Source organism: Penicillium chermesinum (assembly GCF_028974085.1).
Source record: "Penicillium chermesinum strain IBT 19713 chromosome Unknown utg000006l:1.0-2335141.0:1.0-2336784.0, whole genome shotgun sequence".
NCBI lineage: Eukaryota > Fungi > Ascomycota > Eurotiomycetes > Eurotiales > Aspergillaceae > Penicillium > Penicillium chermesinum.
This window is the reverse complement of record NW_026695316.1, coordinates 868,178-895,463: the sequence shown is the minus strand read 5'-3', so window position 1 is coordinate 895,463 and position 27,286 is coordinate 868,178. Positions and strand designations below refer to the sequence as shown.

The 27,286-nt window shown below is 50.8% G+C and overlaps 12 protein-coding genes across 12 annotated transcripts; 5 read left to right on the top strand and 7 right to left on the bottom strand.

Moving 5' to 3' along the window:
• Window positions 1-85: 85 nt before the first annotated feature.
• On the top strand, window positions 86-2,424 carry N7468_008125 (RIX1/PELP1 family protein; the record flags this gene model as incomplete). Its single annotated transcript, XM_058477421.1, has 2 exons — window positions 86-418; window positions 478-2,424. The coding sequence occupies 2 exons, from the start codon at window positions 86-88 to the stop codon at window positions 2,422-2,424; spliced, it is 2,280 nt and encodes a 759-aa protein (XP_058327766.1).
• Window positions 2,425-2,502: 78 nt separating this feature from the next.
• On the bottom strand, window positions 2,503-4,020 carry N7468_008124 (wax synthase family protein; the record flags this gene model as incomplete). The annotated part of the gene is made up of 1 exon (XM_058477420.1): window positions 2,503-4,020. The coding sequence occupies one exon, from the start codon at window positions 4,018-4,020 to the stop codon at window positions 2,503-2,505; it is 1,518 nt and encodes a 505-aa protein (XP_058327765.1).
• A 377-nt stretch (window positions 4,021-4,397) lies between these two features.
• Window positions 4,398-7,336, top strand: N7468_008123 (DEAD/DEAH box helicase; the record flags this gene model as incomplete). The annotated part of the gene is made up of 5 exons (XM_058477419.1): window positions 4,398-4,653; window positions 4,709-4,896; window positions 4,951-5,310; window positions 5,436-6,304; window positions 6,367-7,336. 5 exons carry the CDS (start codon window positions 4,398-4,400, stop codon window positions 7,334-7,336), a joined length of 2,643 nt encoding a protein of 880 aa, XP_058327764.1.
• Window positions 7,337-7,912: 576 nt separating this feature from the next.
• On the bottom strand, window positions 7,913-12,233 carry N7468_008122 (uncharacterized protein; the record flags this gene model as incomplete). The annotated part of the gene is made up of 9 exons (XM_058477418.1): window positions 7,913-8,048; window positions 8,114-8,426; window positions 8,494-8,688; window positions 8,783-9,322; window positions 9,378-9,563; window positions 9,631-11,060; window positions 11,126-11,224; window positions 11,272-12,124; window positions 12,188-12,233. The coding sequence occupies 9 exons, from the start codon at window positions 12,231-12,233 to the stop codon at window positions 7,913-7,915; spliced, it is 3,798 nt and encodes a 1,265-aa protein (XP_058327763.1).
• A 380-nt stretch (window positions 12,234-12,613) lies between these two features.
• Window positions 12,614-13,999, top strand: N7468_008121 (Major facilitator superfamily domain general substrate transporter; the record flags this gene model as incomplete). Its single annotated transcript, XM_058477417.1, has 1 exon — window positions 12,614-13,999. One exon carries the CDS (start codon window positions 12,614-12,616, stop codon window positions 13,997-13,999), a length of 1,386 nt encoding a protein of 461 aa, XP_058327762.1.
• A 617-nt stretch (window positions 14,000-14,616) lies between these two features.
• On the top strand, window positions 14,617-15,912 carry N7468_008120 (NAD(P)/FAD-dependent oxidoreductase; the record flags this gene model as incomplete). The annotated part of the gene is made up of 1 exon (XM_058477416.1): window positions 14,617-15,912. One exon carries the CDS (start codon window positions 14,617-14,619, stop codon window positions 15,910-15,912), a length of 1,296 nt encoding a protein of 431 aa, XP_058327761.1.
• A 418-nt stretch (window positions 15,913-16,330) lies between these two features.
• On the top strand, window positions 16,331-17,983 carry N7468_008119 (fungal specific transcription factor domain-containing protein; the record flags this gene model as incomplete). Its single annotated transcript, XM_058477415.1, is given in 4 exon segments — window positions 16,331-16,393; window positions 16,408-16,962; window positions 17,017-17,730; window positions 17,798-17,983. The coding sequence occupies 4 exon segments, from the start codon at window positions 16,331-16,333 to the stop codon at window positions 17,981-17,983; spliced, it is 1,518 nt and encodes a 505-aa protein (XP_058327760.1).
• Window positions 17,984-18,691: 708 nt separating this feature from the next.
• Window positions 18,692-19,218, bottom strand: N7468_008118 (uncharacterized protein; the record flags this gene model as incomplete). The annotated part of the gene is made up of 2 exons (XM_058477414.1): window positions 18,692-19,018; window positions 19,075-19,218. The coding sequence occupies 2 exons, from the start codon at window positions 19,216-19,218 to the stop codon at window positions 18,692-18,694; spliced, it is 471 nt and encodes a 156-aa protein (XP_058327759.1).
• Window positions 19,219-19,473: 255 nt separating this feature from the next.
• On the bottom strand, window positions 19,474-21,577 carry N7468_008117 (Major facilitator superfamily domain general substrate transporter; the record flags this gene model as incomplete). The annotated part of the gene is made up of 6 exons (XM_058477413.1): window positions 19,474-19,897; window positions 19,948-20,186; window positions 20,265-20,302; window positions 20,365-21,014; window positions 21,072-21,216; window positions 21,274-21,577. The coding sequence occupies 6 exons, from the start codon at window positions 21,575-21,577 to the stop codon at window positions 19,474-19,476; spliced, it is 1,800 nt and encodes a 599-aa protein (XP_058327758.1).
• A 918-nt stretch (window positions 21,578-22,495) lies between these two features.
• On the bottom strand, window positions 22,496-24,098 carry N7468_008116 (glutathione synthase; the record flags this gene model as incomplete). Its single annotated transcript, XM_058477412.1, has 2 exons — window positions 22,496-23,738; window positions 23,797-24,098. The coding sequence occupies 2 exons, from the start codon at window positions 24,096-24,098 to the stop codon at window positions 22,496-22,498; spliced, it is 1,545 nt and encodes a 514-aa protein (XP_058327757.1).
• A 1,065-nt stretch (window positions 24,099-25,163) lies between these two features.
• N7468_008115 (uncharacterized protein) lies at window positions 25,164-26,051 on the bottom strand (the record flags this gene model as incomplete). The annotated part of the gene is made up of 1 exon (XM_058477411.1): window positions 25,164-26,051. One exon carries the CDS (start codon window positions 26,049-26,051, stop codon window positions 25,164-25,166), a length of 888 nt encoding a protein of 295 aa, XP_058327756.1.
• Window positions 26,052-26,131: 80 nt separating this feature from the next.
• Window positions 26,132-26,851, bottom strand: N7468_008114 (uncharacterized protein; the record flags this gene model as incomplete). The annotated part of the gene is made up of 1 exon (XM_058477410.1): window positions 26,132-26,851. One exon carries the CDS (start codon window positions 26,849-26,851, stop codon window positions 26,132-26,134), a length of 720 nt encoding a protein of 239 aa, XP_058327755.1.
• Window positions 26,852-27,286: the final 435 nt, after the last annotated feature.

Here is a 27,286-nt window from a genome sequence, read left to right as displayed (position 1 = left end):
CTTTTCTCTGCCATTGCTGGGTCTTTGGCACATTCCTCTGTCCCTCGGCATAACACTCGGATTCCTGTGAAATTTCGTGCGCGCTATGGCCTCGACGACTTTGCGCGCGGTCGCGCACCGCTTAACGACCACCCCCGTCGAGCAATTGCCATCGATTGCTTCGTTTCTCGCAACCTCGTTGAGCGATTGCGCTGATCTTCTATCCGCTCCGCAAACCCAGAAACCGGGCAAATCCGACTCGGAGAATGCTATCCAAGTCCACAAATTGAAGACCCGGCTGTCCAGCTTGCTGCAGGACCGCAGCGTTGAGGGCCGATGGACCGCTGTGGTGCTGGCCAAGGCCATGGTTGAGGCTGGTCAATGGGAGGTGTTGCGGGGTTATGAGCCCATTGTTCGCAGTCTGATTGGAATTTTGGCGGTACGGGGCAAATAAACCCATGCTTGATGCCAAATGCCTGTGGCTAACGATCCACGCAGAAACCTGACCCGGTATCCACGAGAAAAATGTGCATCATTACTCTCACGCGCATTTTCCACCTCACTTACCAGTACCCAACATTGGTGCGAGAAATTACAACGCCACATCTTCCAGGTTTTATTACGGCTGCCCTCAATTTGGTCTCGACTCTCGTCAAGCTCCCCTCCGGGTCGGCTCGTAAAGCAAAACCGAACACTCCGTTTATGGAAACTGTGCTATTAGCTCTTTTGGAATTGATCCCGCGCCATCCGACCATTTTCCGTCCCTTCGGTTCTCAACTGCGATCCTTGTCGGCGGAGATATTGGGCTCGCAGGATGTATACTTCCGGGGGCCTGTAATTGATGCCGCTGAGCAAGTGTTTGCTTCGCTGCATAAATGCGCCCCGAAAGACAAGTCGGGTTCTGGGTGGAACGAGGATTGTAGATCAACCATTCTCTCAATTCACCGGGCAACCGACTTTGTATACCGAGCCGTGGTTGAGCAGTGGGAGTCGGTGGATACTACTCTGGTCGCTACCCGCCAAAACTATAACGAAGAGCTGGCTGATCCTGCACCTGATGCGCTGGGCCTCCCAGCCTGGAAGGGTATTCATGCTGGATCCGACAGAATCCTCACCCTGTTGCGGATTCTGTCCGACTTCATTGCCATGCCTTCGGTTTCCGCCGTTGCCCTGCCATTAGGCTCTATCCTGGACCTGACATCTCGATTGACTACCGTCACGGTCCCACTAGAGGGTACGTCCCAATCTGGTGCGCAAGCAAACCCTCAAATTGGCCGTGAGGAACGAGAACTGCTATGGGCCGAACTTCCTCGTATCCATATTGCTTGCATGGACCTGCTTGCTCATGTCGTCAATGTACTGGGAACCAGTGCTATCCCTCTTGCTCAGACCATGCTAGAACAAGTTTCTTGGGTGTTTCGAAATGAGAAATTCAGTCGTGATGTGCGAACTGCTTCCTATGATTTGCTTGCAAGCCTGATCTCTCTGAATGGACCTGCCATGACAAAGCAAAGTATGGCTCCGATCACGAGTGTAATTCGCTCTTGTTGCCAAGATCTCTTGCCTACCTCCACTGAGTCTACTACCCCGGCCAACACACAGGGCGACTCCAAGACGAAGTCCAAGGCTCAAGGCACTGCCAATGCCGACTCTTTCTTAAACCCGGATCTGCAGAAGGGCCGAAACCAACAAGCTTCCAAATCCTCAGCTCTTGGCCAAGCCGCTTCGGCTCTTCTACAGAGTGTTCTGCTTTCTGCTCCGTCTGAACTTCTGGCCGCCTCTATGCGGGCCGAAATAGATCGGACGATCATTCTGATATCTGATAAGGACGCGATGTTGGCCAGTGTCCTGAACCCTGTTCCGGCCATAAAAGGCAAGGGTGCCGGCGCCAGTATCATTCCTTTCTTGGCTCGCGGCTATTCGGATACAGTCGAAGTCGAATCCTTGATCCGTCCACGGATGCCGGTGATAATGACTGCACCCGAACTTGACGCCCAGGCACTTGCCGAAGAAGAGGATGAGGACGAAGAGATGGAAGTTGCAGAACATGAACCTGTTTCAGAGACCGCGTCGTTTCTCAAATTCTCCACATCTAATGTGGTCCCCGCAAAATCGGAGCCTGTCGAGGCCACAAACAAGCGGTTCCGTACTTACATTGAAGAACCTACTTTAAAAGCCATGCCTGAGCCGTCAGAGAACCAATTGGAGCGGCCTAAGAAAGCACGAATTGAGGAGTCGGTGCATCATCCGGCTCCCGTTGCAGCTATCGCTTCCACCCCTCATCCTGCACCGGTTTCGCAGCAGACTCAGGCCAAACCTCAAGCCTCTGCGGCCCCGGAGGCATCAATGCCCGAGGATGACAGTGATGACGAGCTGCCTACTCTTAATCTCGATCCGGACACGGATGATGACGAAGAGGACGACGATGTACAAATGGAAGGATGATTGCTGATGAGTTTGTCCACTCGAGTATATACCATCTGAAGAGTCTCCTTTTTCTATTCTATCAATGACCAGTTCACTCTATACCATCCGTATTCCACTACCCCAGTATGTACCATCGCTCCAGTGACGGAACCAAGGTCCTTGCCAACACCACCAACCCTGCCCAACCGCCAGGCCAAGCCCACGTAGGGGACTGAATGGGATTGGCTCCACTAACCAGATGCCGCCGGTCGCGAAGTCGTCCGTGATAAATGGCCCGGAAAAGAGCAACCAAAAAAAGACCCATATTACATTCGCAGCGCGACAGAACCAACGGGGAGCACTGGCAAGAGGGGTCTTGGGAAGAAGCACATTCTTGAAAATACTCTCGACAATCACAGCAATGCTTTGCATCGCAAAAAATAGAAATGGCCCTGTAAGCGGGCGTGTCTTTGTGAATTGCGTGTAGCTGCCACTGGCGTGTATAAGTCCGCTGAGTGAAAACGCAACCACGAGAAACGTTACTCTCTTGACTCTCGGGTTGGTACGCCACTTTCGTGGCATTAATGACAGAATCCATCGTGCAGTAGATGTAAAGCCATGTCGGAAGAGTTGATGCCACCACTGCCCCCATAAACCAGCAAGACCATCTTCGAGGAGTGGAGAGAAGAAAGGCCCAAATGTGTCTGCATATAGCCAAGATGCGTCCAGTGGCGCACCCGTCAGCCTGCGAGATGCATTGGGAAATATCGAAGACAAGCCGAGGAAAAAAATGGGGTTCAAGGCGGTAACAAAGCTCAAGGCTGTGTAGACACCTACAGCGCTGGTGAAAACATGGTAGGAACGTATAGCAAGAGGAACATTTTCCAGGTAGGAGATTGGAAATGGCCGTCCAGCGTTTGAAAGATCACCCCGGAAGTATGGATCTCGCATCATGACAGCTTTCAAAATATCCAGGGATAGATAGCCAATCAGGAAACTTCGAAATCCTTGCTGGACGCGCTGTTTGGGTGTAACATAATCCTCATCGTTTTCCTGCTGCATTTCTTTAGAAATAAATCCTGACTGGAGCTGCGCGTAAACACTTCGCGGCAGGGGGCCGAGACGAGGCGCTCGCCAGTTCCATTCCGGACCGCGAAGGTTGAAGATGAGACCCGCACACCACTCCAGACGATGCATAAATTTCGGTGGATAAGACTGCCAGTGGTACTTAGCTGCCTTGCTGGAGTTTCCATGGTCCTTGGACAGATCTGGCCCATCGTCTCTTTCGATCCGTCGGTAGTCTTTCTCGACGTCTGCGAAAATATATAAAGTGGCGGTCCAGACCAGCCACCAAGCAGTCATCAAGCCAACCATATAGCCGTTCGCACCCAAATGAGCCCGACGACTGCTGAGAATCTCAATTGCAAATGCAAGGCATGCCACAAAGACCGCCGGCCGAATATATTTTGTGACCCCATGACGTGGTAAGACCAGGCCGACCAGGGGTAAGAGATTGAAGAAGACGATCTGAAAAATAAATATCGGCTTGAATATCCCCTGTTGTATGAAAAGCTCAAGCACGAGTTCATTCTTTTGAACAAGAAGCCTGGAGACCCCAATATGGTGATCAGCCATTCGGCACCGCGGGCGCTAAGAAGATAAGAGGCCGTCGGAAATCTTGATCTTGACAAGGTTCTTCAAAGGGTAACGAAAGGCGATAATCGAAAGACAATGGAAGATCCAAAGAGTCTCTGGCCACTCCATTTAATGCATAGCAATCTATAGCCAATTTCGAAAGACCAAAAGCAAAATACGAGCATGTCAAACATGAGAATATCGACCGATAAAAGAACCGCCTCATAAGATCCCAGGTGCTGTCATCCGCACGTGATTACGCGTGCGTTTGCGCGTGGTTGCCCGATTCGGCGTAGTGTCGGCTTGACACGTCCATCTGTGATACGGTTCTTCTCCTTTCATCTTCGTTGCGCTTTCGATCCCAACAGGCTGTTACCATGGCCAAACGTCCGCAGAAGCGCAAGGCCGATGAGGCAGATACTCTTGCCGAGGAATCCTCAGCCAAGTCCAGACGCGGCATATCCGAGCAACGACGCGAGGAACAATCCAGCGAAGCCTCAGAATTGCTTCCCTTGACCCAGCTATCTCAGGTCGCGGGAGCCGATGAAGCTGACGATGAAGCCGCAAATGTGGTCTCTGAGACTCATGGTGGCGAGCGGCAGCCGGAGTCGGTGTCAGAAAGAATGCTTTACGGTATCTAGTTCATCCTGTACGCACATTTTCTAGTCCTTCTGATATGTTCTTCTAGGAGTTCTTGAAACCAAAATTGTTGGAGTCCGCTACTACAGAGGCTTTGCGAACGTTGGCGAGCACGTTATTCTGAAACGAGAGCCGGAGAACCAATATGATAAGAACGCAATCCGAGTGACTAATGTAATGGGTGACCAGATCGGCCACATTGGACGCCACGTCGCTGCGAGGCTAGCACCATACATGGTATGTCCGCACATAAATCAGAGCTTAAACCAACGATAGTAACGTATTCCGCAGGATTCTGGTGACCTCCAAGTCGAGGGCATTCTCACCGGCCAGATTGGAACGTTTGATTGCCCCGTGGCCCTACCGCTATATGGCACTGCAAACGTTGACGATAGAGAGGGACTCAAGCAACGAATGCAAGCAGACAGGCTTCCTCTGAAGGAGTTTCAAGAGGCCAAGAGGGCTGAAACTCAACGTAGGAAGGAAGCGGAAGCAGCCGCAAAAGCAGCCGCGAAGCAAGCCCGTGCTTTGGCCCTTGGAAAAGCTGCTACATCGTGGCAGAGTAACGAAAATGCCATGTTTGCAAACCTTTCTTCACCGACCGGCCTTGCCGGGGACCTGAATCCATCGAAGAGCTTCTCAGTCAAAGCAGTCAGTTTAACCCTCGAGATATTGGCCAAGTAGTAGAGAATTTCGGGCAGAAAGAAAGGGATCTTGAAAACATGCCCATGGCAGATACTCCAGCAGCTCTATCGACCCAATTGCTTCCGTATCAGAGGCAAGGATTGGCGTGGTTAATTGATCGTGAATCTCCCGCTTTTCCACCTCCAGGTTCCGACGGTGTCGTACAGTTGTGGAAGCGCAGCGGAAAGCAATACAACAACATAGCAACTAACTTCACAACTCCGAATGAACCGCCGCTTGCAAGTGGAGGTATTCTGGCGGATGATATGGGCTTAGGAAAGACGATCCAAATTATTTCGTTGATCCTGGCCAATTCTGCTCCTCGCACCTCAGCCTCGAGCAAGTCCACTCTGATTATCGCCCCCGTTGGCGTGATGAGCAACTGGAGGAATCAAATACATGACCACACCCGAGCAGAATCAACGCCCCGTGTGTTGATTTACCATGGCACTGCCAAAAAGGAGGTGAAAGATCTAACGGAATACGATGTGGTGATCACGAGTTACGGAGCGCTGGTACAAGAATACAACCCAGAGGCGAAAAGTCCGCTCAAGGGAATATTCTCTGTTCACTGGCGTCGAATTGTGCTGGATGAAGGCCACCAAATTCGAAATCCACAATCAAAAGGATCCCTCGCAGCCTGTTCTCTGCGTGCCGATTCTCGCTGGACACTCACAGGGACGCCAATCATCAATACCCTCAGAGACCTATACTCCCAAGTCCGATTCTTGAAGCTTACCGGCGGCCTAGAGGAGGAGCCCATGTTCAATACCATCTTGATCCGTCCTCTGACATGTGGCAGCCCCGATGCTCGCTTGCTTCTGGAAGCACTAATGGGTACCATTTGTCTCAGACGACGAAAGGATATGAACTTCATCAACTTACGCTTACCTCCAATGACTTCTCGGATTCTTCGAGTCAAGTTCAATGACTATGAGCGAGAGAGATACAGCGCATTCCAGTACGTTCCTCTAAAGCCTTCTTACTGAAAATCATACTAATTCATATGCTTTCTTTCTATAGATCCGAAGCAAAGGGTGCTCTGCTCAACCTCAAAGATAAGCAGGGCCAATCAAGCTATTCCCATCTGCTCGAAGTTCTCTTACGCCTCCGACAGGTTTGCAATCACTGGGCGCTTTGTAAGAGGCGTGTAGAAGGCCTCATGGAATTGCTGGAGAAGCATAAAGTGGTGCCACTCACTCCAGAGAACATGAAAGCTCTTCAAGAGATGCTGCAATTACAGATCGAGAGTCAAGAGATGTGCGCGGTTTGTCTTGACAACCTGGACCAGCCTGTGATTACTGCCTGTGCCCATACCTTTTGCCGTGCCTGTATCGAACAGGTCATCTCACGACAGCACAAATGTCCTCTCTGCCGTGCTGATATTAAGGATAACTCCACACTGGTTGCACCCGCGACTAATCTGGGCGAGGATGCTGATACTGCCACTGCCGACCCACAGAGCCCTAGCAGCAAGATTGAAGCCTTGATGAAAGTTCTCACAGCACAAGGCCAGGCTCCGGACACCAAAACCGTGGTGTTCAGCCAGTGGACGTCCTTCCTTGACCTTGTGGAGCCTCACCTTGAAGCCCGCGGCATCAACTACGTGCGCATCGACGGTAAAATGAACTCTATCCAACGCGACAATTCACTCACTGTTTTCACAAAAGACCCTAGTTGCACTGTTCTGCTTGCCAGCTTGAGCGTCTGCAGTGTCGGCCTCAACCTTGTTGCCGCCAATCAGGCCATCCTTGCTGACAGCTGGTGGGCGCCTGCTATTGAGGATCAAGCTGTGGACCGTGTGTATCGTCTGGGACAGAAGCGTGAGACCACTGTATGGAGATTAGTTGTGGAGGACAGCATCGAGGAGCGTGTGCTTGATATTCAAAAGAGAAAACGCGATCTCATGAACGCGGCCTTCCGCGAGACAGGCAAGAAGAAGGCCGAGGATCGTGCCACTCGGATCGCTGACTTGGAAAGCCTCCTTGCTTAGTCCAAGAGTAGTGTCACCGTTGCTTTTTTTTTTTTGTTCATACTTCGCATCGATACCTCTGGCTCTGATATTCTTGGCTCTCAAGAAAGATCTCAAACTTATTTCTGGATTGTATAAATAGCATATATTTCTTCGATCACCCAATCTTAGTCACGCCTCTTTTCTCCGCCATGAGCGTGAATACTACTTGAATATATCCAACACACGATAAGCGCAGGGCGAAAAACCATGTACCCGCTGCTCGTGATTGTTATCATCATTACACGGGTAGATATTGCTCTCTTGAATCTCCAGGTCATCGGCTTGTCCATGACACAGACAGCGTAGGGGTGTTTCATCTATGCGGCCAATTTGAAGCTGGAGATCGCAGCCTCGTCACGGCTGGCTTTGATTGCACAATCAAGTGCTCAGAAAAAAAAATCCTCTGAATTGAAATCCATGTGTCATAATTGGGGTTCGATATCTAACTGGATGCGTACTACTCACATCAGGCGTCGACTTGAGATCATCCTCAGGGTGCTCAGGGAAAGCAAAAGAAAACATTTCATTACTCTTCTTTCTTTGCAATCTAAGCCCTTATTGCGCTGTCTCTGCCATGGCAGTAAACGCATGGACGCTTCCTCGTGGCTGGAACGTAGAGTGGTTGCCAGATTGCTTCGGAATGTTTGGTTCAATATCCGCAGATACTGCACCCCAGCCACCGCCACCGGGTCTAATGGAGGGACAAAAGTTAGTCCAGATATCAAATCATATCCTCAGCCCTAGAGAAGCACTTACGTGTGAATCAGAATACGCTCGCCGGGCTGGACTTCGAGCTCCATCTTTCCACCGATGTTAATCACGCGATCAGTTCCGTCACGCTCCTTCTTCACATAAAGATTCAAGCCAGCCTGACCAAACCCGCCGCCAGCAAGACCGTACGGACGATAGACCCGTCGTTCGCTAAGCATTGACACAGAAAGCGGCATGCGGAACTCAAGCTCACGGATTACACCGTCTCCACCGCGGAAACGACCTTCGCCGCCAGATCCTGCACGAATGGAGAATTGGCGCAGAATGACAGGGTAACGGAGCTCGTAGACCTCCGCGTCTGTAATCCTCGTGTTGGTCATATGAACATGCACCCCCCGATGTGCCGTTCCAAGTCGGCCCTGCACCAGAGCCACCGCAGATGGTCTCGCCCACACCAAAACCGGGGATCTCGACGCCGGTATTAGGATCAACACCACCCATACCGAACGATATAATGTTGCAGCAGCCTTGTGATGCGGCACATGCACCAAAGGCTCCTAGAACAACATCTGTGATGCGCTGGGAGGTGATCGGGTTTCCGGCACAGACAGCGGCGTATCCTGACGGGTTGAGCAAGGTACCAGAGGGAAATAATGACCTTAACAGGAGCGAGACAGCCCTCGTTAAGTGGAATATCAACATTTATAAGCGCACGGAGGACGTAGATAATTGCCGAGTGGGCAATGGCCTTTGGGGCATTCAAACAATTGAAGGTTTCGCGGCCCGTGCCGGTGAAATCGAAATCCGCAGACCCAGTCTCTGGATCAATACGGATCTCTAACGTGATTTCCGTTCCATCGTCCATGAAATCTGAGAAGCGAAGCGCTTGCCCAGGATTCTTGCGGCCGATGGACTTGAGGAGCTCCCGCACGGCAACCTCGGCATTTCGCTTGATGGCATCCATGTAGAAGTGCACTGCTTCCAGGCTATTCTCCGCAACTAGCCCTTCAAGGAGTGTTGCACCCTTGTGGTTAGCAGCAATTGCTGCCTTGAGATCCGAGACATTGTCATTATACGTGCGCGTGCCGCTGCACGCCGGGTATGAGGCTGGGTCATCGTATAGGAATTTGCGGACAAGCTCCTCGTCAAAATGGCCTTCTGAAACGACTTTGAAGCCCATTGTCATGGCTCCCTCTTCATAAAGCATTTTACTGTTGGAGGGCATAGATCCAGGGGCAATCCCGCCGATCTCAGCTGCTCTTTATTAGCATAGGGACCTATATAGTAGTCTATGACTGGGGGTTCTTACCGTGATGACCTCGAGACGCGACATAGAAAATAACATTCTGGCCTTTCTCATCCCAAACAGGAGTAATGATGGTGATGTCGGGGAGATGTGTGCCTCCAGCCAGAGGATGGTTGGTGAGAATATGGTCTCCCGGTTTGAGATTACCTCCATACTGCTCATGCTGATACCGAACTGCATATTCCATACCTTTATTCTCCCAGTTAGTATTCCTTACTCTTTCATATCAGGCCAAATCAACAGGTTGGTCACTCACTTCCTAGATGAACCGGGACGTTAGGAGCATTCGCGACCAGTTTTCCATCTGGTGAGAAGACCGCACATGAAAAATCAAGACGTTCCTTAATATTGGTAGAGACGGATGTCTTCTGGAACATGCGGCTCATCTGGTCGGCCACCGACATGAAGCGATGACCAAAGATGGACAGCTTAATAGGATCGACGACAGTCGTGTCATCTGTCTGGTTCTTCGATGATTTCACATTCAGAATAACGTGCCTGGAGAGAATCGTTGCAGTTGCATTGGGCTCAACGACAATCGTCTGTGTTTTATCGATGATCATAGCCGGTCCTTGGATGAAGTCCCCTGGCTTCAGGTTGTTGAGGAAAAACACGGGAGTGGTGACTTGACCAACTCCGGCAAAATATACGCTCGAGGAATCGTTCTGCTTGTCGGCCCCAATACTGGTGACTGTCATGGACTTCATTTCTTTCTGGGGAGCCTCGGGCGTTGCAGAAGTTGCCTTTCCAACGCCACGAACACGGATGTCTTCGACGAGGATATTGCGGCCGGGGAAAGTGAAGGAGAATTCACGCTTATGCTGCTTGATGAACTCAGCGGCAAAATCACCGTCGTCTGGCTCTAAGACCATCAGAAGGTTATCAGTGCCTTGGTATCGCAGATTCAAGTAGACCTCATGTTCCACATGAGCAGCCCCGATGCCGTCACTGCCTAACGCAGCAGTCACCTTGGACTTGAGGGCGGCGATGCGAGCGGTGATGTTATTCATTGCCTTCTCATCTAAGACACCAGAAGCTGGTTCTTGAGCTTCTTGGACGACATCCGCAAGGGCCATCCCGTAGGCCGACAGAATTGACGAGTATTGGTGAATAATCACCGTGCCGATGGAGAGTGAAGAAGCGATCGCGCACGCATGTTGTCCTCCGGCGCCACCAAAGCATGCCAGGTTATGTGCGGAAGTATCATATCCACGGGCCTCTGTCAGAGCACGAATAGGCTTAGCCATAGACTCGTTGGCCACCTGGATGAATCCCAAAGCGATTTCTTCCGGGCTCTTGTTTTGGCCGGTTTCTTGGTTGATTTGGTCTGCCAGTTCTGTGAACTTCCGACTGGTCACTTCGACATCCAGGGCCTCATCCTCATGGGGGCCAAATATCTTGGGGAAGTAGTCTGGCAAAAGACGACCGAGGAATAAGTTCGCATCAGTGACAGTCAAGGGGCCTCCTTTGCGATAGCATGCTGGTCCAGGATGCGCCCCTGCAGACTCGGGACCGACCACGAATAGTCCATGGCGCCAGAAGAGAATACTGCCGCCACCGGCAGCCACAGTATTGATATCTAGCTGGGGGGCCATGACTGGGACTCCAGAGATGGTGTTCTCAAAAGTGTGTTCGAGTTTGCCATCGTAGCGAGAGACGTCGGTACTGGTGCCGCCCATGTCAAATCTGAAGCAATCTTAGCCATAAAATCATTCTGAAGATATTTTCTTATCATTGGAGGCAACGCTCACCCGATGACAGGCTTTCTGTCATTCTCGTCATACGAAGTTCCCGCATAGCCCACAACTCCACCGGCAGGGCCTGACAGAATTGCACGGAGGCCAGTGAACCTGTGATTGTCAGAGTTGTTGGTATCGCTGGAATTATCGTCACGTACTTTTCAAAATTAGCCAATCCACCATCACTCTGCATAAACTCGCAACGGGTATCGCTCGAGCGCAGGCCATCCTTAAATCCAGAACGGAAACCCTCGATATACCGCTGGATGACGGGGGTCAGATAGGCATCTGCGGTAGCCGAAGCGCCACGCGAAGTCATCTTGATCATCGGCAAAAGCTGACTAGACAAGGATATTTGAGTAAACCCGATATCCTTAGCCATCTTCTCGATGGCCAACTCATGCTCTTGGAATGTATACGAATGTACGAGGCAGACGGCGATTGTCCGATACCCCCTCTCATATAATCCCTGGAGGCTTGCCCTTGTGCTGGACTCATCGAGTGGCTCCAAGATGCGAACGACTTCGCCGCTAACACCTCGAGTCAATTTTGCGTCCGCCTTTAACGAGTTTTGCAGACTTTCCCTGTCCGGGGTAGGGTTTTGCTGATAATCTTCGATAGTGACCCGCTCATCCACCTCCACGACATCCTCATACAGCACATCTGGCCGTTGGATGTTCAACGCGAACAGCTGTGGGCGAGACTGGTTACCGATGCGGAGCGCATCCTTGAACCCCTTTGTGATTAAGAGAGCATGGCGCTCTCCTTTGCGTTCAAGAAGGGCATTTGTGGCCACAGTCGTGCCCATACGGATACTAACTTCAGAGAAATCCGCAGTTGTCAGCGGCTGGTCCCGAGAAAACTGCTTGCCTGTGGCCTGTTCGAGGATGCGACGAATGCCCTCAATTGGTGCATCAGCATAGTTGGCAGGATCCTGGGAAAGTAGTTTGACTACGATCTCCTCGCGCCCATCGATGATGCCGAGGCAATCGGTGAATGTACCACCACGATCTATCAACTATGAGCAAATGTACCAATATCAGGGTAAGCCATGGGCAATGAACTTGGACTTACCGATGGCGATCCTGATGCGTGGGCCATCCAGCTCATCGGGAGACATGATGGAATTGGGTTTCGCTGCTCGTCGGGAGACTAAGGGGACAAAGCAGGTCTTTTATGGCGACTACGCTGTCTTTCTTGCTCAGCATCACAGTCATCAGCAGCTCAGATCCCTGTCGGCTTAAACGGACCATGTCCCAATGCAAGCTGATTGGCTTCATGGCGTGAGAGGGGAAATGCGGAGACAGCCGCTTATCTCGTTCTGACCTTCCCACCGCGCAAACCCTAATATCTCGAGATAAGTGAACAGGATGACTTCGTATCAATGGTGATATGATAATAAATGAATATTGACCCCGGTCACTGGCTTTTGCGTCATTTCATTCCCTTCAAACGTCCCATTTGACTGTAGGAGAGCGCTTGTTGCAAGATTGCGCAGACATGACCTTCAATGACAAAGAGCCCGCGACCCCCGAGCTTTCAGTTCCCCTGGACCATGAAAAGTCTCAGGATGGTGATATTGTCGAGTCCCAGGGCCGACCGCGAGACAAAGATGTTGCTGCACAATTCCTCGCCGAGCTCGACCCTGCCATCGCAGCAGAGCCCATCTCCGAGGCAGAGGCGCGACGTGTCTTGTGGAAAATCGACCTCATTTTGATTCCACTCATCATGGTATCGTGTGTCCTGGCTGCCGTGGATAAAGTTATCATATCCAATGCCGCAATCTATGGCATGGAAAAGGACACTCATTTGACTGGGGGCGAGTACTCCTGGGTGGGCTCTATTTTCTACTTTGGATACCTGGCATTCGAGTACCCTGCAGCGCTACTCATCCAGCGGCTGCCCGTAGCCAAGCTGATGGTGGGAATGGTTTGTGGCTGGGCTGTACTCCTCCTGTGTACCGCGGCGACGCAAAACTTCGGAGGTCTTGCGACCGTGCGATTCTTGATGGGAATGACAGAGGCCTCGCTCTTCCCTATCTCGAGCATCCTCACGGTCATGTGGTGGAAAACCAGTGAGCAGCCTCTGCGTGTTGCGTTCTGGTTCAACCAGCTCTCTTCGGTGTTTTCTGGGATCGTGAGCTACGGGATCGGTCAAACAGACACCTCCGTGGCCCCCTGGAGATTACTTTTTATCGTTCTGGGCGCATTTACACTCCTCTGGGCCGGCGTCTTATTCGTATTCTTGCCAGACTCGCCAGTTCAATGCTGGTATTTTACCGACCGCGAGAAGTTTGTTTGCCTCGAGCGAGTCAAGGACAACAATACCGGCATAGAAGACAAGACGATCAAGTGGTATCAAGTTCGAGAATGTCTTCTTGATCCCAAGACGTGGCTCTTGGCTCTATTTGCCGTGGCCCAGAATATCCCCAACGGAGGCCTCGTGACATTCTCTGCCGTCATTGTGTCTGGACTGGGATATACACGTCTGATCACCACCGTCCTCGGTATTCCCACAGGTGTTCTTGCTACGGTGTGGCAAATCTTGCTTGGCTTTTTCACCAGCAGGGTCCCAAACTCTCGCTGTGCCACCATCGCCATCTCCAACCTGGTACCCATGGTCTGTGCTATCCTCATGTGGAAGCTCCCCCGCGACAACCAGCATGGCCTTTTGGCAGCATACTACGTCTTTTACACGTATTGGGCTCCATACGTATTGTCTACTTCACTTCCGATGGCCAACACCAGCGGCCACTCGAAAAAGCTGACTATGAACGCTATATTTTTCATTTGCTACTGCATTGGAAACATCATTGGGCCCCAGTGCTTCCGCTCCAATGATGCCCGTCTTACTCCAAGGGATACGAGGGGCTCCTGGCTTGTCTAGTGGTTGCTATCGGCGCAATCGTCGCTTACGGGTTTCTCTGTCGGTGGGAGAACCAGCAGCGCGATAAGCTCCACGGACATCATTCCAACGCAGATGCGTCTGAGGCAACGGCATTCTCGGATCTGACAGATAAAGAGAAGAAATCGTTTAGATACACGTATTAGCTCTATAAATTATCCCTGTTGGGCCAATCAAGATTGCTATCAGTTTATGCTATATAAGGCTTAGCCGTTTTAGCGATAAGCTTTACATCCCCCGTGAGCGTAAGGCGTGATACGAGACAGCCAGGATGCGCGATAAACGAGCCTCGAAATGCGGGGAAGCACAAAACCACATCCAGAAGGTCGGAGCGAGATCCACTAAATCCACCGAATGCGCTTCGGCAAGTCGCCGAGATCTTATCTGCAGCGTATCATTCCGGGAAGGTCAGAACGAAGTGTCAATTCTACGCTAACAAAATGGATCAAGAAAGCCCCATCGCGTGATGTGCCCACGGAAGCTCGAAACGAACACCAAGTCGTACGATAACGAACGATGGATCGAGCCGCCGCGATAAATATACCGTCAGACTACCTCTCCAGCTGACGCAGGAAACAGATTCATATCGAGATAGGACCATGGACAAGGAGACAAGGATCCTTATCGTCGGTGCCGGTTGTTTCGGCACGTCTACGGCTTATCACCTCTCGCAGCGCGGGTATACTTCCATTCGCGTTCTCGACCGATACCCGCCCCCTTCGTGCGAGGCAGCCTCGACCGATATCTCGAAGGTCATCCGGAGCGACTATAATGAGCCGCTGTATGCGCGCTTGGGACTGGAGTCGATTGAGGCGTGGCGCACATGGCCTATGTTCCAGGGGCTCTATCATGTCCCGGGGTGGATCTTGAGCGCAGCTAACTTGTCTGTTCCCTTTGTCGAAGGATCGATTGAGACCTGTACGCGCCTCGGGGTTAAAGGGCTTGAGCGGCTAACGGTCGACACGATTCGCTCGCGGTATCCTGTTGTCAAGGGTCTCCTGGATGGATGGAATATCAATGTCTGGAATCCAACTGCTGGCTGGGCTGCTGCCGACAAGGCCATGGAGCGCATGGCAAGAGCAGCCCAGGATAATGGTGTAGAATACATATCGGGCGAGACAAGGGGCTATGTGAGGAAATTAGTCCTGGAGGAGAACGGAGAGTGCAAGGGGGTGCTCACAGCCGACGGAGTACGACACGAGGCAGATATCGTGGTCATTGCGGCTGGAGCGTGGGCGCCATCGTTGCTCGACCTGCAAGAGCAGTTGACGGCCAAAGGGCATGGTGTTGCTCATATCCAGCTCACGCCGGAAGAAACCGAGCATTATTCGTCGATGCCCATCATGGACAATCTTGAGTTGGGCTACTATTTCCCTCCACAGGCGGACGGCGTCTTCAAACTGGCCCATAGTCAGTTTATCACCAACCGCAAGACTGACTCGAATTCGCAAATCACCACCTCCATTCCGCACACTTTTGTACAAACCCCGTCGGATGGGCTGCCGCTAGAAATTGAGGCAACCATGCGTCGAAATCTCCGCCGAGTCCTGCCGGAGTTGGCAGATCGGCCGTTTTGCTACACACGCCTTTGCTGGGATGCGGATACCGCTGATAGACACTTTCTAGTCACCCCGCATCCGAACCATCGTCGGCTATTCTTGGCCACTGGGGGATCGGCCCACGGATTCAAGTTTCTTCCTGTGGTCGGAAAGTATGTCGCCGACTTATTGGAAGGAAAACTTGAGGCAGACATCATGCAGAAGTGGTGCTGGCGTGCAGGGCAGCATGTCGAGTCAAGTAATTTAGCTCATATGGACCCCGAGCTAGAGCTGTCAGACTTGACAGGCTGGAAGGGCCGACAAGACCGGGAGAGGAGTAGCATGTCAAAGCTATAGAGTTGAGCTCCCCATGACAGATTAGCTATGAAATGTTTGGGAGTGGTTCAACCAATACTTTCAGGGTCCACCCTTGAGCGTTTCAGCTTCTTGTACCCACAAATACTTAAAAACGAGTAGAATGCAAGGCCCATGCAGCCCAAGTGGAGCAACGTTATCTTCCCCGCAAACCAAATTTCTCCCGCTTATCTTCTTCGGCTTTAATAACCGTCCAGCTGCCCCTTTGTCTTGGTTTTCCCCTGCAAGTCGTCATGCCGGCGATATCGAGGGCACGAACGGGCTGCTGGACATGCCGGGCGCGCCGTGTCAAATGCGATGGTAATTTCCCAATCCTAGACCTCCTAGATCACGACTCATCTTCCGGCAGAAGCTCATCCGGTATGTCGCCGATGCGCGCGCAATAACAGCACTTGCGATTATGGAATCCGACTCATTTGGCATGAAGAATCCATCGCCCGAGGCGTTTGTCATGGACGTGCAGGTGTGTGGTCCAAGAAGCAAGACCCCGAAAGAGACGAGGACGATACCCATCGACAAAAAGGAGGCCAATTGAAAGGCCGGAATGGGTTACTCAGACAGAGGAATCGACGTTGGATGTTTCTCAATACCACAGCAAGCGATATTCACGTGTACTACTATGGCTCAGCGCAAGGGACCACAAGCCCACATTACCCCCGCAGAACTACCTGTCTGGTTCGAGGGCTTAGTTCAATACCTGTGCACAATCAAAGATTGGAGTACGACCCAACCCTCATGACTTATTTTGAGCATACAATATGCAGCAGCTCGACCCTTGTCGATAATGCGCATTACAATCCCTATCGCTATCTGATTCTTCCGATGGCCTTGGAGTCTGAGGGACTGTACCATGCCACCTTGGCCATCGCCGCAAATACTCTCAGATTATCTAATTCGCGATATCGATTACCGGCATTGGAGCATCACAATCATGCTTTAACATACCTTCGGATGCTGTTGACTCGCGAGAGGTGGGATGAGAAAGAACTAGATGAGATGCTTGGATTAGTCCTCATGTTATGCTGGTTCGATGTAAGTCGTGTGCTGAAGGCCCCTTCGGATGAGGGCTCCACTAATTTGTTGAAGATATCAGATTATAGCCGACCGTCATGGGTGACGCACCTGAGTGGGTTCCAAGATCTCATCAATACCCGACGAGAACGACCGGGGCGCTCGATCCACAGCCAAGAGCTGGCCAGTTTCTTCAACAGATATTTTATGTTCCACTTGGTCTTGGCTCGGACGGCCTTTCGAGTCGACAATTCAACATCAACATCAAGCAAGACTTTCGTCTCAGAGAACGTGCTGGGTTCGCCACACGTCATCGATCCGTATATGGGCTTCAGCCATTCTCTCCTCAGTTTGATTCACAGAACTACTGAGCTAGCATGGACGGAAACAGAAACAAAGAGCAATCCGGATCCGCAAGATGTGCTCCGGTTAAGAGAAGAGCTTGAAAATCTGGAGCAAAGTGTCCCTGCTGAGTTCATGGACCCAGATACCGAGTGCATGGCAATTGCTGAAGCAAATCGCCTGGGCGCCTTGATTCTTCTCCACGAAACATGCTCCCCAAGGCCAGGGTCCAAAGGCCAAGGCCTTCCAATTCTAGATTCTAGAGCAAAAGACACTTATGTGGATCTCATTTTGGGTCTTATCATATCAAAGAAAGCCAACATGATGCGGACCGCTGTTTTACCGCTGTGGCCTCTCTTTTTGGCGGGGTGTTGCTCGTCTACCGAAGATCAACGACTCGCTGTTCTGCAAATTTTCGAAGAGCTTGAGGGTATACGCCGATTCGGAGTAAGCTTTACTTTTTTTCGTTTTCTCACCGTGGTATTGAAATTTGCGTCTGACTAACTTTCTTCAGAACATAACGCCTGCGATGGAAGTCGTTCAGATGGTTTGGCGACAGAAGGATCTCTCAGCACAAGATGAGCGGAAAGGTAAACAAGCGTTGTCTACAAGCGAGGAAAGAGAAACAGGCCATGAGCCTCGGTTTCCATGGGAGCATGCTATGTCAATACTTGGTGGATGGAAACTCAGCTTGACTTGAATTCATGTTATATCTGCTGTGACGGTGTATTTCTTGCCTGTTGAGAAATCTCGCAGTCCATTAAAAGTCTATTTCACATAAAGATGACATTCTAATGCACAAGGTCTTGGATTGCGACATGGTGAAACAGAAGACCTTGTGGCTGCGTCTGTTCCGACTATGGTCATCCCCCGCATTTTTACCAGTATTTACTAGTCCCCGGCCTGAGTCCACGAAAACTGGTCCTATCGTACCAGTATCCCCTTTTTAATGAAGACAAAACCAAGACAAGACCGGCACCAATTGTCTGCGGTGCCAATAATCACCTATGCTTGCCATATGCAATATCCCAGGGGCCCTAGTGCCCTTCCTACATGGGAGAATAACCCCGCCGCATCTGGCAGCGTGCTCGTCAGCGAGACCGGACGTGCCACTCGGGCATTGCTTGGTTGATATTGATCCAGAGGAATCCCCGGGTAAGCAGCACAGTAGCTAAAAGGATCGCGTACGCAGATAAGACGTTGAACACGACTCCGATGGCTTGGAAGAATAAGCATAATAATCTTAGATCAGAAAACCAAATTTATCGTGATTTCCAAAATGACCGCCCAGAGAACCAGCCTGTAAGCCAAGGGTATTTAGAGCAGATATAACAAAAACAAATTCACATAACATAAAATACGCCAACCCAGTGCAAAATAAAAGAGCACAGCCTTCAAAATGATCTCGTCACGGCACAAAAAGATCAGCGCCAGACCCAGCAGCCAGCGCGCTAAGGTAATTTCCCTTAGCGCAGACCCTCCACGCATAATTCAACCCATTGCTCCCCCCAACCCAGGAGCTGAGCGCTGCGACCACAGCTGCCGCATCACCGCATGGAATGCGGATCCATACATAGTCCCCCTTGGGCCCAGGCTGCGAGGAGCTGTTGTGCTCGACCTTGAGAATGTCGACTGAGATAGACGTCCCTGTCAGTCCTAGGTACTGTGAAAATGCAGAAGAAAGATATGTCCTTGCAGACAGCGCATCTAATGGCTGCGACAAGGCATTATCCAGCTGAGGAACACTGTTCAACTGTTAGCGCGTTGCCTATACTGGGGATCTCGGGTCACGTGCAGCTGGAGTCTGAGATACGTCCATGGGGGGTTGCGAGAGGTGAATTGGATCCCTGAGTTTTGTGGGTCGGATGCCTTGCGCTTAGATGAGCCTGTGAGTTTCTCTGCGCCGGGCATTTTTGTGTTTTGGGTGTCTCCCATTCTGCGATGTTTAACGCGTCGATAATTCTGCGCGGCAGTTGAAAAAAGCGGAGTTGACGTCACGGGACTTGCAGCTCATGAAGACGTTACGATACGGGACTATGGGCAGTCTAATATGATATGGACGAGGTTTTGTGGCGAATTATTCAAAAATTATGCTGAAAATTCTCTGAACATTCAAAGCGAGTAAACTGCATATGGCACTCCTTTGTGGCCGAATCAACTCAAATGAGCGGGCTGGAGAAGTAGGTGAGGTTAGACAGCCTCTGTCTGCTCAGTGCACATTTTCTTCCCCGCCTCGTCGCCGTTGTCCGGAATAACACGCTCCGCAAGTCGCTCCTTGATCCGGTAGAGCTCTGGACAAGTTGAATCCTTACGCCTGAAAATGTAGCGCTTGATCCACCAAGGAAGAACCTGGGTAAGCTGGTACTTGGCGTGGGTACGGGTGGGCACCGCGAACACATAATCGAGTTCTTCCAGGGAACGCTGCTTCGTCTCGGGCAGAAAAAGGAAGATAATCACCAAAGCAATGACGTTGAGCCCTGCATAGAATCCAAAGGCACCCTGGGGAGTCAAAGCACGCAACATCTTGGGGAATGTCAGGGACAGGATGGAAGCCCAGAAATTGTTGGTCGCGACAGCCCAGGCCATTCCGATTTCACGATGGGAGAGAGGAACACTTCGGCGGAGTATGTGAACGGAACAGGGCCTTCTCCTGGGGAATAGAACGCGTCGAAGAGGTAAATGAAGAACGCGACCATGCCGAGATGTGCGGTGCTGCTCTGCGGGATATAGAAACACAGACCAGCGGCCAGAAGAGTCCAGAACATTTGAGGAAAAGTGAAAAGCAGTAAGCCTCGGCGGCCAAAGCTGTCAATGGTCCAGACTGCAGGCCACGCGAAAATGAAGTTAATCAGTCCGAATCCAAAAGATGCAAGCAGTGCGTGCATGTCATTTGCGCCAGCGAGCTAGATCTTTGCGTCAGTGGGCTTCTTTCAAAATAGTATATTCAAACTCTCAGTCTCTGGGACTCGTCTTTGACTCACCGAGAAGACCGTCGAGGAATAGAAAGAGATGATGTTGACTTGAAGCACGGGTTTGTAAATCGCAATCAACTGTATTAGTCTGTGAGGGAAAAATACTTACTTCCACACATCTGCTGCGCGATCATGACAATTCCCGAAGCCTGGGTTGCACGACGCAGTCGTGGGACGGTAAAGAGCTCGATGAATCGCGCAAACATATTGTTGTTCTTCGCAAAGCCGGATTCTATGAGTGCCTTCTTTTCCACGACAAGCTGCGAGTGGATCATATACAGATCCCGAGCTGCCTGGAGATTGGAGTTTCGAAGACGCAGGAGAGAATTGTACGCATCTCGATGCCGTCCCTTGATAATAAGCCAGCGAGGAGACTCAGGGCAGAACCAGATACCGAGTACCAGAGGAACCGCAGGAATGAAGGCGGATCCTAACTGCAAGCGCCACGAGATACGCCCGGTGTTGGCAACGGCCAGGTTGGCACATGTCCCCAGGAAGATTCCAAAGGCTGTCCATACTTGCCAGGACATAACAAGGCCACCGCGAATGTTGGTTGGTGCATTCTCAGCAGAGTACACGGGGACTGTCACTTCCTTCAGGCCCATCCCGATGCCCAACATAACACGGCAAGCCACCAGCTGGCCCCAGGTCTGAGTGAAAGCGGCGCCGATTGGTGCGAGCAAACTGAAAATTGCGGCAAAGAAGATGGTACCTTTGCGGCCAAGCAAGTTGTTAAGGGGATCAGATAACCAGCCAGCACTGAAATGAAAGAGAGAATAAGTAAAGTTTTGTCCACAATACAAGGGTACAACTTACAAGAGCCAGATAGTGATGTAAGGTATCGCATTGATGAGTCCCACGATCCATTGGTTCTTGTTACAGGTAGCGCTGTCACCACAAGCAGGGGAGTTGTTTGGGATACCGAAAGCCACATCGAAGGTCAGGTTGGCACCATTCGAACCTTGTCACCTAAGATCAGTTTCCTTATGAAATCTAAAAGACTCTACATCCGGCTCACCTGTCTGGTCCCAGCCTTGGATGGCCGCAGCGATGGAGTTCAGAATGATCGTGAAATAGAGGATCTTCGGGTGTTTCCAACGGCTAGTCACCTCCGTACGCAGAATATCTCGGTCATCTTCGGTCAACGCGGTGGAGGCTTGAGGGGAGTCCTTGTCCTGGCCAACGAGAGCACCCTTCTTTAACAGTAAGACAATATCCTCAAGGCCTTCTTCTTTGGCATAGGCAGTGACTTCGCTCATCAACTCGTCGTATGGGATTCCTTCTAGAGGATTTTTGATCCTGTGACAGGTGAGCAACGGCATATGTGAGGACCCATTACTCAAATTCTTACTCTCCAGTAGTATCTGTGCCCGTCCTTAAATGGGAGCAACTTGTTAGTGAAACTCGCGTCGCCCGGGCTTCGTGTGCTGGTTCGCTCACGTGGAAGACCAGTTACGTGGCGACATCCTGCTTTTCGCTGGAGATCTCGCTCTTCCAGCCAGAATATTTGTGTGCTATGATGAAGTTTTAGATGGGGATCGACCAGTGGGGAGTATGTAGCTCGAACAGGGGAAGCAGGAAAACTTGTGGGGGAAGAAAAATATGAGTGGCTGAAAGTGTAGCAAACAGAAAGAAGATGAGCAAGAAGATGAACAAGAAGTTGCGAGCAACATAAAAGCTGTGCGATTTGAAAGAACGGCATACGCCGTGAAGATAGCGGGAGTCACCTCTTATCCAGTTTTGATTGAACCCAATACCAAATGTTGGATCTTCCCGTTAGAAGACTCGTCGAGCGGTAAACTGTTATTTCTGAGTCGATACTTATTGTACTACTAGTAGTAGATAGTAAGAGGAAATGAAAAAAAAAAAACAGCGTCTTTGTTCCACTAGCTTATTGCGTTCTATTCCACTGGCGGTAAGAATCATGCGAACTATACCCTTTTCTCCAGCGCAAAATGCACTTTGACTCTCACTGCATGCTTTCAGCCTGCCAAGATATATTCCTAGTCAGACGTCAGCCCACTTTGCCTCGTGCAACCTATCCAAGGTTCTCGTGTCATCCAATGAGGGACTTGAATTAAGTAGCTACGCAAAGTAAAGCACATTCCTAAGTACTACCCGCTGTCAATCTGAAGCCTCTGTATGATGCAAGAAGTCGGAGAATGGCAGAGAAAGTCCATATGGACTATGACACAGTATCGCTGCAAATTGATTATCGATGCGCTAATTGTCTAATTGGTCTAGAAGAGGAGAACACTGTCCAAGCTGGAGAATCCTGCGGCAACGCCGCCTTCGTTCACCTCCTTACCTTTCGTTCTCAGGAGCCAGCCACCTTGGTCGTTATGTAGCACATTGCCTTTGTTGTCCCAAAGAATGGTACCGTAAACACCAAGTTCTGAAATGACATTCCCACGTAAGACTTCGCCGTCGTTTCTCAGAGCAACATTCTCGGCATTGGCTGCAGGGTTAATCAATTCCATCAGAACCCAGCCCTTCCAGTCAGCTTCGGGAATTGACTTCAGGAAGCCTGGAATTTCCGATTTGTAAACATTGTTTCCACCACCTTCTCGTTGCGGCTTAAGTACGTGCTTCAGCGCAGATTCTGGGTTAAGGGCCAGATCCCGCCCTTGTCCCGATTCAGAAAGATCATATTGCGGAGCGAAGGTTTTTCGAAGTCTCTCGATCAGGGAAGAATCTGTCCCCTTGAGGAAGCTTGACAAATGATCCGGTCCAGAGGGCTCTGCCAAGACTTGCTGGATCTTTTTGCAACCAGAGAGCTGGTTTAACACGGTGGGACATTTGATTGCGGCCGAGCGCTCCAGATGCGTCCGCGCCTCCCAATCACGGCTGCTTTTGTATTCATCAGGAGAGTAGTATGCACGTAGGTAGACCGTTGTTACTTCGAATGGAGTCGTTGGGGAGTGGGGTGGAGTGTAGACAAGAGGTCGAGAAGGATCCGAGGCAGGGATGGATGTCTGGTCGAGAATCTTGCTACTTATCACGCGGAAGACAGGAATCTTGTGGAAGTCGGTCAGTCGCTTGAGCAAGGCTAGCTGGTCAAAGACGTTTCGCTCTCCATCCTGAACTATGAAGAGAATTGCCAAGGGAAGCTTTGGAGAGGACTTGGATGGCCCATACGCTATGTGTGCTGCCGCCAATCCCCCAGAGAGGGTCTCGACTGCTGTGTTCTCGGGTGGGACATTAGATTCGAAGAGAGGGTGCGGTGGATAGCTCAATGAAAACCCGGGAGGAGAGGTGAGAAGGTCGTAATGTAAAGACCTCACAAGCGCTGACAGGCCGCCAAATGATGAGGAAATAGTATTAAACTCCACTTGCTTCAACTCCGGTGCGTTGTTGGCGGTTTCATGGGCCATGTAGTCAGATCTGAACAGTCCCAGAGACAAGTCCTGCACGTATCCTTCTTCTTTGACAGCCAGGTGCGTTTTCCATAAATTGGCGACAAAGTCATCGACATCTATCAGGCTATTTCAAATGGAATGATCAGTCTATGAACTCCACAGAGCGTATTAGTCTCCCTTACTCTTCAATGATCTTTCCGAGCCATTTTTCGTCATTTGTAATGGTGGCATAGAGCCGGTTGTACGCGGTTTGTAGCGCCTCGGCTTCCTGGAAGCAAGATCGAGGGAATGGACTGGGAAACAGAGTAACGGGAGCAGTTGTCGCCAGGACTCGATTTGGGTCTGTGCCTTCCGGCACATATGTCGGTGGCGGTCTTACAGCTAAGCCATTCTGGATTGCCCAATCTTTAATGGTAGTGACCAGAAATTCCTGCTGTGTCGGAGACAGGCTTGGTGGGTAATTGGCATAGATTGATTCAGTCATGGCTCTTGGGAGCTTGCGCACGCCGGTAGGTGGTAGCAGAAGAGGATTTCTTGTCAATTATGGGGCAATATCCTGCTCACAATAATAGTCAAGTATCTTTCGAAGCTCCAATCTCTAAGCGTTTCCAATCTCAATCCCCCGCGAGACACATTTGTCAGCCGCGGGGCTTCGAGCACGTGCTTTAATGTGCCGGCATTACTGTTGACCGGCCCTCTCACCGAGTGACATACCGCCCTGTTGCTGCATGTCTTCCTCGAGTGTGGGGTGGCAGAAAACAAAAAGTCGAGGTCTTCTTCAAGTTCGTGAATATCGGCACGCTACTCGCGTGATATCTAATACCTCTCACTTACAGCTTTCAAATAAAGTGAGCATATTAAAAAACTGAATCTTAAATCAATGCCATTGAATTCGCGGTAGCTGGAGGTTGCTCTTGATTTTTGAACCTTGAAGGTGCGGATGGTATGGTTAATATTTTGTTGCCATTGGAGTGGGATCGTCTACACAAATGCGAGGGATACAAAGATGGCCCGGGAGATATGTTTCGACATTGCAAATTTTAGATGCCCCAGGGTAATATTCGGCTTTTTAATGGCCATAACTGAAGACCCTAAGTGCGTTTGACGGTTTTAAAACCAACAAGATGAGAGATCCTGACTTGAAATTCAATTCAAGGCCGTGTTTCGAATATGCCCTTCCAGTGCCTTGGGGGTGAGCGAGCGAGAGGCTACATCACCACATACCCCGCCTCATGCACCGGGTTTTAGAGAGAAAAGGAAAGGAGAGGTTGGGGGGGGGGGGGCAGCAGCAAAGGAAATCAGGGTGCCAACTTACAAACGCTTTTAAACTGTTCTACGCAAGTCCTATCATATTCGCCACAGCGATGGGAACGTGGTTCAAAATCATTGTTAATCTGCCTGAATCTCCCTAAATGTAAGGTAAATAGCCAGCGAAACACAGATGCAGTACGTGGGACATCGCATCACTTGGTATCCTCCGACTACTCCTCAGCTTTGCCTGGATCGTAAGATTCTGGCAATGGCGTCGGATTCAGTGGCGGTGTCGACACTACGGAGATGCAGTCCGCCTCATCTGCGTGTCGGTCATTCTCAGGACCCGGCCATGTCGACGAGCAGGGCTCTGTGTGTCCAGGATGAGCTTGAACTGGGCCGTGAATTGGACCAGAACCGGCTTCGTGGGGCGGAGTGGTACTGGTCTGTTGATTGAGAGTAGGCTCGGCTTCTTCCGAGGGAGCTCGGACTGGCTTCTTATCTGGTGTGCTGCTGTATGGCCTCCACCCTTCCTGTCTTGTTCCCAAGAATTAGCATTCGACGCCTGAGGGAACCTTCTGATCAGTTGACTTCCTCCTTGACGCTGATCATTATCTTCGCGGTGGTGGAGAATGGGACGTCCATATGATGGGTTCGAAGTGACGTTATTTTGTTGGAACGGGTTAGCATTGGCCCCTTGGTAGTAAAAACTGGGTTGTCCATAGTAATTGTCAGTCGAAAATGCGCTAGCTTGTCGGAGGTTAGCAGTAGCCGCTGGGTGGTAATAATCGGGCTGTGCGTAGAATGGGTTCGAGGACGTGCGAGCATGTTGGAACGGGTTATCACCAGCCTCTTCCTTGTGGAAACTGGGCTCCCCATAGTAATGCCCAGTCGAAAACGCGCTGGCTCGTTGGAAGTTAGCACTAGCGTCTGGGTGGTAATAATCGGGTATTTCATAGAATGGGCGTGCAAAGGTATTTGCTTCTCGAACCGGAGGACTCATGGGAGCATAGTGAGAACGGTAGCTGAACCCTTGAGGTGGGCCGGCAGGGTTTTCATAGTAAGGTGAAGGCCGCGTGGTGTTGAACCTTTCAGCATACTCACCTTGAGAAACTCCGTAGGAAGATGTATCGCGTGGGGCAGACCGATAGAATCGAGGCCGAGGCGAATCATTAGATGGAGCCATGGCATATGATCGGCGGGGGGGAATTGAGATCGTCGGTATCTGCACGTTTCTATTTGCACGCAGCGGAGAGGTCGTGTCCCTCAACACAGGTGCTCTCGCTGCTCGCAATGGGGTGGTTGTATTTGTCGGAGCTGCTCGGTTAAATTCAGCATGATTACGCCGCTGTCTTTTGCAGGGGCCACGGGGCTTCCTACTTTCTTCCTCTTTGAGGGAGTGTGTTGAGATCTTTCACCGCGTTGTTGTAAAGCAAGGGGTGCTCGAGATGTTGCGAAAGCTTGCCTGGGTACGAAACGGTCAACACGTCCAGACCGAGGAGGTTGACGTGGAGGCAAGGTTGGTCGAGCAAGGATGGAACATGTTAGGGGATGAGCTGGTGAAGAGGCTTCTCCGGGTTGTGAGGTGCTGGCTTGGGTTGGGGCAGTTTTAGTGCCTTGCTCCCTCCGGCGTTTGTCGTAACGTGCTCGGTTCTCCGTTTCTTTCTCCCTCTTCTGCTTGTTCCGCTCCCTTCTTTCGGACCGGTCCATTTGTTTCAGCTTGTTCTGCTTTTCCTTATGGATTTCTTTCTCATTCATGCCCTCTTCCCAGTCTCGAAGACCTTCATCGGAAATCGAGTCGTCAGAGGGAGGAAGCTCCGCATCATCTGGCTCGGGAGGGTATCGTGCAAGCAACCCCCGCTCAATCTCCATTTGGGTTGGTGCTCGGCGAGTGTCATGACAGCTGTTATCATCAGATCCAGGAATAGACTCCGAGTCAGAACCCATTTCCGTGTCGGTTGGGGAACGAGCATCATCAGACTCCATGATGGTCGATATGTGGGAATAGATGATTCGATACGCGTTTTAAGCGGACTGCGATGCTTAGGAACCTCGCTGGGATGTTTAGCCCCCCTGAACGCGCACCCAACGGCCTTGAACCTGTTCAAATACTTTGGACTCAGTAGCTAACGCTACTGAGCTCAATAATTCACTGCCAGAACGTTTTGGTCGATGGAAAATACGATGGAGATTGATAGATTGATGGGTGGGTGGATTGATGGATAAAGGTGGGAGGAAGAAGTAAATGGATTGAAATCTTTTATAAGAAGAAGGCGGGGCTGTTTTCTGCACATCGGGAATATATGTCCCATGACAGACGCGCTTCCTCCACCTTTCAATTCTTCGTATGGCGAAAGCGGGTGCTCATCAAGTGCTACCTCTATGGCTTCTCCCTTGAGATTTTCAGTTTCAAAATCCTTA